This window comes from Crocodylus porosus, unplaced genomic scaffold, assembly GCF_001723895.1.
Source record: "Crocodylus porosus isolate Cpor-Errol unplaced genomic scaffold, CroPor_comp1, whole genome shotgun sequence".
NCBI lineage: Eukaryota > Metazoa > Chordata > Crocodylia > Crocodylidae > Crocodylus > Crocodylus porosus.
Genome location: NW_017728931.1, coordinates 137,482,359 through 137,493,399, shown reverse-complemented (window position 1 = coordinate 137,493,399; position 11,041 = coordinate 137,482,359). Strand labels below are relative to the sequence as shown.

The 11,041-nt window shown below is 40.2% G+C and overlaps 1 protein-coding gene across 3 annotated transcripts; it reads left to right on the top strand.

Annotated features, from left to right (window-relative positions):
• The first annotated feature begins 34 nt into the window (after positions 1–34).
• ATP5C1 (ATP synthase, H+ transporting, mitochondrial F1 complex, gamma polypeptide 1) lies at positions 35–10,532 on the top strand. Of its 3 annotated transcripts, XM_019543743.1 has the most exons (10): positions 35–139; positions 1,731–1,765; positions 3,504–3,635; positions 4,083–4,287; positions 4,747–4,890; positions 5,452–5,516; positions 6,732–6,887; positions 8,729–8,825; positions 9,621–9,655; positions 10,381–10,532. In XM_019543743.1, exons 1-9 carry the CDS (start codon positions 96–98, stop codon positions 9,625–9,627), a joined length of 885 nt encoding a protein of 294 aa, XP_019399288.1. In that variant the 5' UTR covers positions 35–95; the 3' UTR covers positions 9,628–9,655; positions 10,381–10,532. The 3 variants fall into 3 exon arrangements, with proteins under 3 accessions (XP_019399288.1, XP_019399289.1, XP_019399290.1); XM_019543744.1 differs by lacking the exon at positions 9,621–9,655; XM_019543745.1 differs by lacking the exons at positions 35–139; positions 9,621–9,655; positions 10,381–10,532 and having other exon boundaries at positions 8,729–8,829.
• Positions 10,533–11,041: the final 509 nt, after the last annotated feature.

Here is an 11,041-nt window from a genome sequence, read left to right as displayed (position 1 = left end):
CCGGAAGTACTTCCTCGCACGCGCAGCGCCTGCGCGGGGCGGGGACTCTGACCTTCAGCCGGGTGGCCGCTGCAGCACCCCGCAGCAGCGTCGCCATGTTCGCCCGGGGGGCCGCGGTGCTGCTGTACCGGCCGCAATGGTGCGGGGGAGCGGGGCACGTACCAGGGCGGTGGGGGGAGGTACCATCTGAGAAGGCGGGGTGTGGGGGGGGAGGTACTATTGGAAGCGGGGGAAGGAGTGTGGGAGGGACCATCGGAAGTGGGGGTGCAAAATGGTATGTGGACAGGTACCATTACAAGATGGGGGAAGTGGGGAGGGGGTTCCCTGGGGGGTGGCAGGGGAATTATCATTGGAGGTGGAGGAAAGGGGAGGTGCCACTTGAGGCAGGGGCGGGGGATGTGGGCGGAGGTACCATGGGGGTGGGAATTATCATTGAAGGTGGGGGAAGTACCATTTGAGGTGTGGGTGGGGGCACCTTGGGGCAGCAGCTGTAGGGCCCCTCTGTTGAGCCTGCACCAGGCTGCCCCCAGGGGGAGGCTGAAGCAGGCTGGGGAAGCTGAAGGACTTGGGGAAGAGAGGACTGAGGGGGCATCGACACCACCCATGGGTGATGGTGGAGAAGTTGAAGATGGGCTTCTCCCTGTAGCTGCTGGGGATGGGGCTGGGAGTGAGGAGGGCCTGGGCTGTAGCAGAAGGGAGCGAACCCGGAGCTGAGGAGGTGCGGTCTGCGTCTGAGGGGGGCCAGGCGTTGGGCCAGGCACTTGGCATCTCCTCCCTGGACATTTCCAAGAGCAGGTTGGACACACATGGCTGGGATGGTTTCATCAGGGATGAACCTGCACGCAAGGTCCCTTCCAGCCCAACTTTCCTCACTGTCAGCAATTCAAGGATTTCTGCCATATCTCGTTGGTGGGTCTTGAGGTGACTTAAGAGCCCCAGGCCTGTTCCCAAGGTTGCAGGTCTTTCTGCAGGGGGGAGAGAGTAAGCCGTAGGCTAGGACTTCTCTCCTTTTCCTTCCTCTCTTCTCTCCTTTGGCGGCTTTACTGTGATCCCATGAAAGAAGCATTTTGCAGAACTCTGCTGGAGCCATAGCTTGGGAAAGGGGTTTTGTACCCAATTCTGTTTGCATGCTGTTGGACCTGTCCAGGGAGGGTAGTCCTTTAAAATTAAATTGCAAGTCTGGTAGGTGAAGCATCAGAGCAAAGGGACAGTTTATGGTGGCAGACAACTGAAAAAAGGATGAATTAATAGGACGGAGGTTATACCAGCACTGCAGGGCAATAAAAAGAAAGTTGACCTGCCTGTGTTGAGAGCAGATGTGCAAACATCTTGCCCGATGTTAGTGAATTTTATTCAGTGGTTATTATCGAAGTTCTTTGTCATCTTGAAATGATAGGCATGTGCGCCTTCCTGTGAGATTTATTTTCCTATGAACCCCTATTGACAGTGTGTGTGCCACTCATTTCTTCAAGACAGTGCTAAATATAATGTTCGTTATTCAGCAAGAATTTTAAAACAGATTGGAAGGAAACAAATAAGGAAGGAAAGAGGGAGGAAAAGGACCATGTAAATAAGATATGAAACATGAATTGATGTACTAGGCAGAATGTTGGGTTTTTTTAAGAAATAGGAATTTGGGATATAAACGTCCAATTCTACCTAATTGGAAAATAGAAAAGTATGTTAGTCTGTTAGAGGAGTAATTAACATTGGTTTCTATTAATTCTCAGGGGCCAAGTCAGGAATATGGCGACTCTAAAGGACAGTAAGTACTTCAGGCTTGCCTGTAATATGGGTGGGAATGTGTACAAGGATTAGAATATGTTAAAATGCAATATTAAATTCAAACAACTTGTTTTCTCTTTGGTAAATCATTGTGAATCACCCTGTCTACTTAATTTTAACTTCAAAACTCTCAAAACCTTAGTTTTTTTTAAGTATCTTTCAAGAGACTGGCTCTGGTGATAAACTTTTTAAAAATGACATTCTAAGAAGATCTCACCAGCCCTTTGCTTATGTGTATTATGGATGGTACTTACCCTGCAAAGCTCTATTAGTAACATCACCTGGTTGGAGGAATAGAAAGGTCAGAATAAGAGCATGCAGCTGAAATACAGGGACTTCCTTGTGACTGGCTAACTAATTTCTTATGTGGTTTTTTTTTTTTTTTAATTATTAATTTGGTCTTTCACATATATTTATAAAAACCAAGGATTTTGAGTGGAAAATGGAATAACTACCGTAACCCTGTTTTCAAAGCCAGCATATCTTATTTGATCACTTCTTAAGCATTTACTTTCTGTATTTATTTTGGAAATGCCAAGTACTGTTATAATGGGACTAAGGGATTAATTACCCCAGCCATTAGAATAAGTGGGGAATTTTGTAAATCAAGGGAAAAATAGCTTCAACCAAGATGATTCTACTGGATCAATATTCCTTGTAATCTTTGGATGTTTCTTCAAATAAAATCTCTTGCAAGGTTGATGTTCTGGGTCTGAGGGACTAAAGTGATGTTAGTTATAGACTGAGTTGTTAAATACAAGCTTCTTGTATTGTTCCTGAGTGATTACTCCCAGAGGGTGAGAACAGATGTGTTGGTTTCATTGCTCATTTCTATTCTATCAGATACCCCAATATGGGAACCAGAAAATGAGTTACGTTGTAGCAATCCATACTGCAAATGCTACAGTAAAAGTATTTGGTTTTTATATTTTAAGTTGGTCCTGATTTCTTTCTGTTTAAAACTCTTAGCAACACTTTTCCAAATCTTAGCTTTTTTTTATAAACACTTGCTTTGTCAAAATCTAAATTTGTGAGCAAATTTAAAGGCAAGTTACCAGGTCAGAAATACTGAGATTCATTTCCTTTGTCCTCTGATGCTGAGGACATGTGTGATGACCAGGGGAGTGCATTTATTAAATTTCTTAGGGACTTGCAGGCGAAAAATAATGCCTCTATTAATGTGGAACTTCAGCTTAAAGTTCTGTTACTTTGGTTCCTGTTCCTGGGATGTGAGAAATTCCCCCTTCTTATGAATGTCCATTCTTGACGTAAATGTACAGGTACTCCTTACTTAACGTTGTCTCGGTTAATTTTGTTTTGTTATTATGTTGCTAATCTATTAGAGAAAATACTTGTTTAAAGTTGCATAATGTTCGGTTATAAAGTTGTTTGACCACTGCCTGCTAGTAGGTAACTGCTGTGATGTAATTGGATTCGCTTAACATCATTTCGCTCCGTCTCATTCTTCAAGAATGTAACTACGACATTAAGTGAGGAGTAGCTGTACTATAGAGTATTTGAGGAATATTAGACTATGAAGAGGTGTTTATACCCTCTTAATATTTTGCTAATTTAAATATAACTGTAAAAGTAATCCTGTTTTCTTTTTTTCCTACATAATCATTCTTTACTGTGGCAAGGTGAAGAAGTTTTGCGTAGGGACTTCTTAAGTTTTTGTTAAGAACTTGAGCCCAATTTTAACTTCTGCATGCTTGCAGTTACCAGACGTTTGAAGTCCATCAGGAACATTCAGAAAATTACAAAGTCCATGAAAATGGTTGCTGCAGCAAAATATGCAAGAGCTGAGAGAGAGCTGAAGCCTGCTAGAGTGTATGGAGTAGGAGCCCTGGGTAAGAGAGAGTAATGATATTTTTGTTGCCCCTTTCTTTGGTTGCATAAGTTTGGTGGCCCTTCAGTTTCAGCTCTGAAACTGCTGTTACTGGCAAATACCCAATTACAGAGCTTTGGAGAGGGTAGATAGTCACCTTGGGAGCAGCATATGAAAATAATGCAATTGTCCATACATAAAACAGTGAAATTATCTGTACACCAAGCCCTGCTGTATGTGTAAACATAATGCACCTTCAGCTTTTCTGTTAGCTGTGCCAATCTTCCAGGTCAACTGTAACAATAATAGGCTAACTAAAGGCACACTTGCAGACCAAAGTGGAATGTGGGTTCATTTAGAAATAGTTCTGTTTAGAATAGGGACTAATATATTTTGTCAGTGCCAAAATATCTTTCAGTTTTCTGGTCTCTTATACCTTTGATTGTAACTTTTCCTACTCTTTCTCTAGCTCTATATGAAAAAGCAGAAATTAAGGCGTCTGAAGACAAGAAGAAGCACCTTATTGTTGGTGTGTCATCTGATCGTGGTCTCTGTGGTGCTATTCACACCTCTGTTGCTAAAACCATTAAAAGTGAGATTACTGCCCTTTCAGACAAAGGGAAAGAGGTCATGGTGGTTGGAGTGGGTGACAAGCTAAGAGGCCTGCTTCAAAGGTAATCTTTAAGTTGTTTTTTTTGCATTTCTCGTGGTAGAAACTTGGAGATATTTTCAGATAGATGATTTAGAATGCAGCGGCCAGTTTATTACAAAATGGTAACAAATAAATTAAATTTTCTGCAGTTACACTACAGTTGTTTTGCTGACTTGTGTGCTGTGTTACATTGCACTGAAGTATGTTGAAGTAAGAATATGAATGCTGCTTAAACTAGCACTGTTGTAAAATAACTATCTTATTAATTTATCTCAGTGAACATTTTAAATTAGTAAATTCCCTGTTGCTCAGGCCCAAATGCAAGAAAGTGCTTAAGCATGTGAATTGTTTTGAAATTGAAAAGGACCACTCATGTTCTTGAAGCCAGTTGCACACTTCACTGTTTTCCTAGGTCAGGGCCCTAGACAGTTTCATAATAGGAGGTTGGCTTACATTTAACATGAGATTATTTTTATTTTAGGACACACAGTCAGCACTTCTTAGTGACATTCAAAGAAGTGGGGAGGAAGCCTCCCAGCTTTGGAGATGCTTCAGTGATTGCTTTAGAGCTGCTAAACTCTGGGTATGAATTTGATGAAGGATCCATTATCTACAATCGGTTCCGGTAAGGTGCTAGAAGAACAGTGTCAGTTTTTCTTTAAAAGAATGAATGTATTGTGGGGTGAAAGATTTTGAACATGTCTATGTGGCCCAGTGCACTGTTGCGTGGAGCTAATTTGAAACTTGGAATCAGTGTGGCTGCGTTACCTAAGTGTTCCTCATTAGGTATCGCTCTGCTAGAAGCTAGTTTGACTTCCAGTAATGGAAATGGGATAGTGTTAGTTTGATGAAATGACCTGAAAACTAATGACTTTTTTTTTATACATAATCAGTTGAAATCTTAACGATATGCAAATTGTTGATACTCTTTGAGTTCCTGTTTTATGCATCTGTTAAGTGCTAAATTTGGGGTTCTGTTTTTTCACTTTTATCACTGCTTCCTAAAGACAATGACCTTCTTATAGCTTTTTTGGTGTTTGTCATGTCAGTGTATTCAGGAGCATCACAGAACTCTGATATCAGGTTTTGGAAGATGAAAGGTGTTTTACCTTCAACGTTTAAGAAAGAAACACAGTTAGGAGCTCTTTAGAAAAAATCATTACGAATAATTTATTTTGTTTCATAGGTCTGTCATCTCCTACAGGACGGATGAAAAACCTTTCTTTTCTCTTGATACAGTTGCTGGTTCTGGTAAGTAGTAAATTGAAAACTATCTGTCTGATTCAGTATATTCAGAATTTTTTTTTTATTATAACGGTGTATCTTTCCTGATGTTAATCAATTAACCTGAACACTCATGCTATGATTATTTAGCAAAACTGCGTCACATAGCTGGTTCTGGTAATGGGAAGATGGAATAGGACTGGGTTGTCAGTTTATCCTTAGCAGTATCATATTAGGAGTAGTTTTGGTTTCAGGTTCTGTGACTAGATTTTTGTTTTTATGCGAAAAAAGAAGTTTTCTACCGTTTCTTAGCACGCCTCCAATGGGAAATAGTTGAAAATATATAAACTTTAATATGAAGGTTGACATTGTCTCCTACTTTTTCCTCTAGTTTGTAAACTAAAAAAAGCTTGACTTCTTTTAAGGTGATATTTATTATTCATGTTAGAGGAAGCAGAGAGACTCCTATTAAGTGATTACTCTTTATTGATGTAGGCTAGCACTTGGCATTTCATCTTTATTAGTATAGTAATTATGTTCGCTTGCCAAACTGATAATAAGTATTGCAGGGTTGCATTTGTCTTGGCTAGATGAGCAGGCTCTTGTTAAAAGACCAAAAGAAAGACTGTTGAGAGAAGTAGGTATAAATTTACATGTTTACATATGAAGCACAGTAATGGAAAACTTGGGATGCGGTAATAGAAATCAGCTGAGCCAAGAAGTGGATGAGTTGACATGGTTATATTTATATTTAAACCAAAACAGTACAAGTGCAGGAGCACTTTAAAGAATATAAATTGTATTATCCAAGGCAAGAAAGATGTCTGAAGAAGTAAATGCTTCATAAATGATAGATAGGTGAACTATTATCACATCTTGGTTCAAAAAATGATTCTCTGAGAATAGTAAGGGAACTATGCAAAAAATTAGGTCTGTTAGTTTGATCCTACATATTCATGCCTTCAGTAACTCAGGATATACAGTGTAACATTTTTTGGCCTAAAATCCAAATTTGAGATTCATCTTTTAAAACAACGTAATGCTCAGTGCTTTGATTGCACCATGAGTGCACAAATAAAATAGTCTATCTGTGATGATTCAGAAAGTCATTTAAGTCTGTACAGGATGGGGTGCCCAGAAAGTATTGCAAGTTACTGCTAAATTAAAAGCAACTGACATTGGATGTGACTGCATTTGTTAAATTTCAAGTCTCTCTCTCTCTCTCTCCCCCTGTTTTTACAGAAAACATTAGTATCTATGATGATATTGATGCTGATGTGCTAAGAAACTACCAGGAGTATGCATTAGCAAACATCCTTTTCTACTCCCTGAAAGAATCCACCACCAGTGAGCAGAGTGCCAGAATGACTGCTATGGACAATGCTAGCAAAAATGCTTGTAAGGATACATTATGGGCTTTACTCTCAGCATGATGTATAAGCAGATCTCTGTTGTATGCATTTATCCTTTATTTCATAGTGTTTTTGCTAGCAGGCAGAGCAGCTCCAGTTTCTAGTTTCTGCTGCTACTCTCCAGGTCATGTTTCATATTCACTGCCTCTTCACCCAAGTACTTCCTAAACGTGTCATCTTTACTTTGTGGTTAGGAAGAGGGATTACTGTTAAGTGACTCTGTGTCCAGTATACAGTTCTCTTGGTGAAGTGAGAAACTTTGAGTGGAAATACAATGTATGATTCCTTTATAACAGTTTTTAAAACTTTAAGCTGGTCCTGTAACGACTATGAATAGTATGCACTTTTTTGACATCTGAGATCTGATTGTTTCAGAGATCTGCATAAACCAATAGCAGTTGTTGTTGTTGTACCAATTTTCAGGTGTGGGAAATGAAACCAGGATCAAGTACCTTAGCCAAGGTCAAATAGGAAGTTGGTGGCTGAGAAATAGAATTTGGGTATTGTCCAAACTGTTTACTTTTTGCATTATCATCAATATCACTGTATTTACCTGAATTCAAGATGACTTAGAATCTAATTAATGGGGGGGTCATCTTAATTTCAGTCTATGACAAATGTGTACATTTGTCATAATTTTCCATGTATAGAATCTGATTGTTGGAGGGTCATCTTTAAATTTGTCCGTCCCCCGCCACTGCTACAGTGGGAAAACAGCACAGGGAGATAGGGGGGTGGGGAGGGAAGGGGGAGGAATAGCCTTCTTGCCCCCTGTCCTTTTACCACCTGTCTTCCTTGCTACCTGCCCCTTTCCCTCCACCTCTCCCCTGCAGCCTCTGCCCTCCCCTTCAACCCTGCTTACTGTCAAGTGTGACTCTGGTTCCATTCCCTGCCATGGCACAGAGCACATGGAAGCTCCAGTCCTGGTCCAGCCATGTGGCAGCAGCAGTGGAGGCAGCTTCTCCAGCATCATGGGGCCAGAGCTGTGACTGCTGAGTGGCCGCATCCTAGAGAAGTCAGGCTGGAAGGGACCTGGAGAGGTCCAGTCCAGTGGTTCTCAACCTTTTTTGTACCAGGACCCATTTGCAAACATTGGCCAGTCTTGACCTGCTGCCCTCCTCTCCCAGCCGTGCAGTGTGTGGGGCAGGGGGTGGGTGTGTGGGGCAGGGGGGTGTCTGTGGGCAATGGAGGGGCCCTTGCAGGCTGGAACTCTGATGGCCTTGCAAAGGGAAAACCACAGTTTCCCATGTTTTTCTCCTTTAAAAGGAGAATCCATTTTTAAGTTTGATCCATTTTTAAAGTTTGTTCATGACCCTTTCAGATATTTTTGCAATCCACTTTTTTGGGTCATGACCCACAAGGTGGGAAAAGCTGATCTAGTCCAACCCCCATGCTGAGTGACTTGTTCTTGAAAACCTATTCTTCAAGTACAGGTTTTCGTTAGACAGAACAGCATTGGAGCTAATGATTAACAAAAACATATTATATCACTGCTCTTTGCAAGCAACTGGATAACAAATTATGGGACTTGACATTATGAACTATTCAGATTTGTTTTAACCAATCATATTGCACTGTATTCAGTGAGGTATATTAAAAGCTGAATTGCAGCTAACAAAACAAATGAATAAAAAATATTTCCAGGGTGCAGTGCCCTGTTTGTTTGTTCTCCTTCCTTGGTAATTAATGATAAGCCTCCCGGTTATCCATGTGAATCTATGAAATTGTATGATGTTCTACTCAAACATATTGGAGATGCAGCTTATATATTTTTTTTACTTTTATAGATTCTACATCTAAATTTGCAATTTAACATTTTTTTCATAGCTGAGATGATTGACAAATTGACCTTGACATTCAACCGTACACGTCAAGCTGTCATCACCAAGGAGCTTATTGAGATCATATCTGGTGCTGCTGCTCTGTAAGTACCTGTATAAATGTGAAACGAGGGCTTTCATCTAGGTCCTTTTCATGTTTGCATCTTCTGTTTGAGAGCAATTCTTCTAAGACTAATAGTGTGCATTTTTAACAACACACTGAAACGTTCCACTGCTCTGCTTTAACAGCTGGTTGTTTGATGGAGCAAGTTCTGTAGCTGTGAAATGCAGCCTACTTGCCTGATTTTTTCCTTACCATCTTTGAGTAGACAAGATATTCCCCTCTACTGCCCTCCCTTCCTGGTCCTGTGGGTAAAACTGTTTGTGTCTTTTAATTTATCTTTTAATTCTCTTTACTTGAACAGCCCAAAATCTCCCTGCAGTGTAGTGTTGATTATTGTTTGGGTAATGGGGGTGGGGGCAGGAGGCATACTGTAGGTAGACCTTTCTTCCAAATAGCTCAATCTACTGTATAGTTTAGAAAGCAAGGGATAACTTTTCTGGGCTGAAATTTGAAGTTTGTTAAATGCAAATGTGTCTTAAGGAAACAAACATTTTCACTGAAAAGTAACAGTAGTTGCCACTGTGTTGAAATGTGGAAAGCTATGCATGATGAGCACAGCCACTTTTTTATACCTGCATAATTGGTTAACCTGCATGGAATTTAATTTATAATTAAGTTATAAGTAATTTAAGAAGTAAGTAATAACAGCGTGAACAAAAATGGCTGGAAAACATGCTATAATTCGGAGCACATGTAGTGCTAATGAGCTTTGCATTTGCCTGCTGAGCTGCTTCCTAACCTGCTTGTTCTGTTTTCTCTGCAATATCATAACCAGGGCATAATCGGAAAGAGGCTCAGACAAATCAAGAGGTAAAGTGATGAAGCAAAAACTGGCTTTTTTCCTCTTTTATTTTTTAAGTGATAAAACACGGATAATCCTGAAGAAGTTAAATAGCTTAATATGTTAAAAACAAGTGTGTCGAAGACCATACTACTGAGATGTAGATTTCAAATAGCCCTTTCTCCCAGTGTTTTCTCCCAGTGACTGGCATGGGTCCATCTCTAATTGGAGTCTCTGCATATGTAGGTGGTAATCTTTTCTGAACAGTGAACATAGAAAATTATTTATAAACTTCTTTAACATTGCTCTAAATGGCTACATATATAACAGGCTTATATACTGGTTCCTGATCTAGACAGCTGTGATGGAAAAGGAGAAGTTTTAAAATAACCCATACTTGATTTAGTGAACACAGACTCAAATACTGGCATTCTATTTGTGTTTTAAATACAGCAGTCTTAAGCCACAATACTTTGAATTGTTCTTGGTTTTAAATGTCATAATGTGCTAAGAATAAGCAACATTTCAGACATATACAGACAAGACAATGCCCTGAACTGTGTGTAGTAGTTAAAATGCAGAAATATCCTCAGACTGATATTGAAAATGATCATATAAGAAGTAAGTTTTAGAAGGCTGCTCCATACCTAATAGACAACATGAATAAAGATCAAATGGAAATAACTGAATATGTGATCTAGTTTTAAGATAACTTTTTACTCTCTTTGTGAATCGAATATTACTTGTATTTTAGATAAAGAAGAGAGGAACACCTCTAGGTGGCTGGTTTAACCCGTTTATAGCTGTATCGACAAGTGTGGTCCATCATTCTGTGAAGAATTAGTGGTAAAGCTCCAAAATATTTGTAAATTGTCTTACAATAAACATCCTACATGAAACAAATATTCTAATCTTTACTGTGTTGATATCTGCATCACTAGGGTGAAGTACTCTTTGAAAATGTTGGTTTTTTTACGTCTGTGTAACATGCATAGTGTATAAGGGGGGCTTTTCTTTATAGGAGCTGAAAAAATGTTTTTCAGAAAACAAATTGGTATCCTCAGAGTATCCAGCATCTTATTTTCAAAGAAAGATGTCATGTTTTATCTATCTACATGTTCAGCTGCCCATACAAAAAGTCACCTGGCCTTGCAGGCTGGATGAGGGGTGGAGGGCCAATCTGCAGGCTGAATCAAGCCCAAAGACCAGCCACTTTATGGATCCAGTGCACAGGGCCAGTCTGGTACAGACCCCACATGTAGTGTATACCCTGAAATGACCACACACTCTGCTTGCAGTGTGTACACTGCCTTCACTCTACACACTGCATGCAGCACACGCCAGCTGCAGCTCTGCATTTAGTACATGGAGCTGATTGTGGCACCTGTACCAGATGCTAGACCCAGCACTAGGGG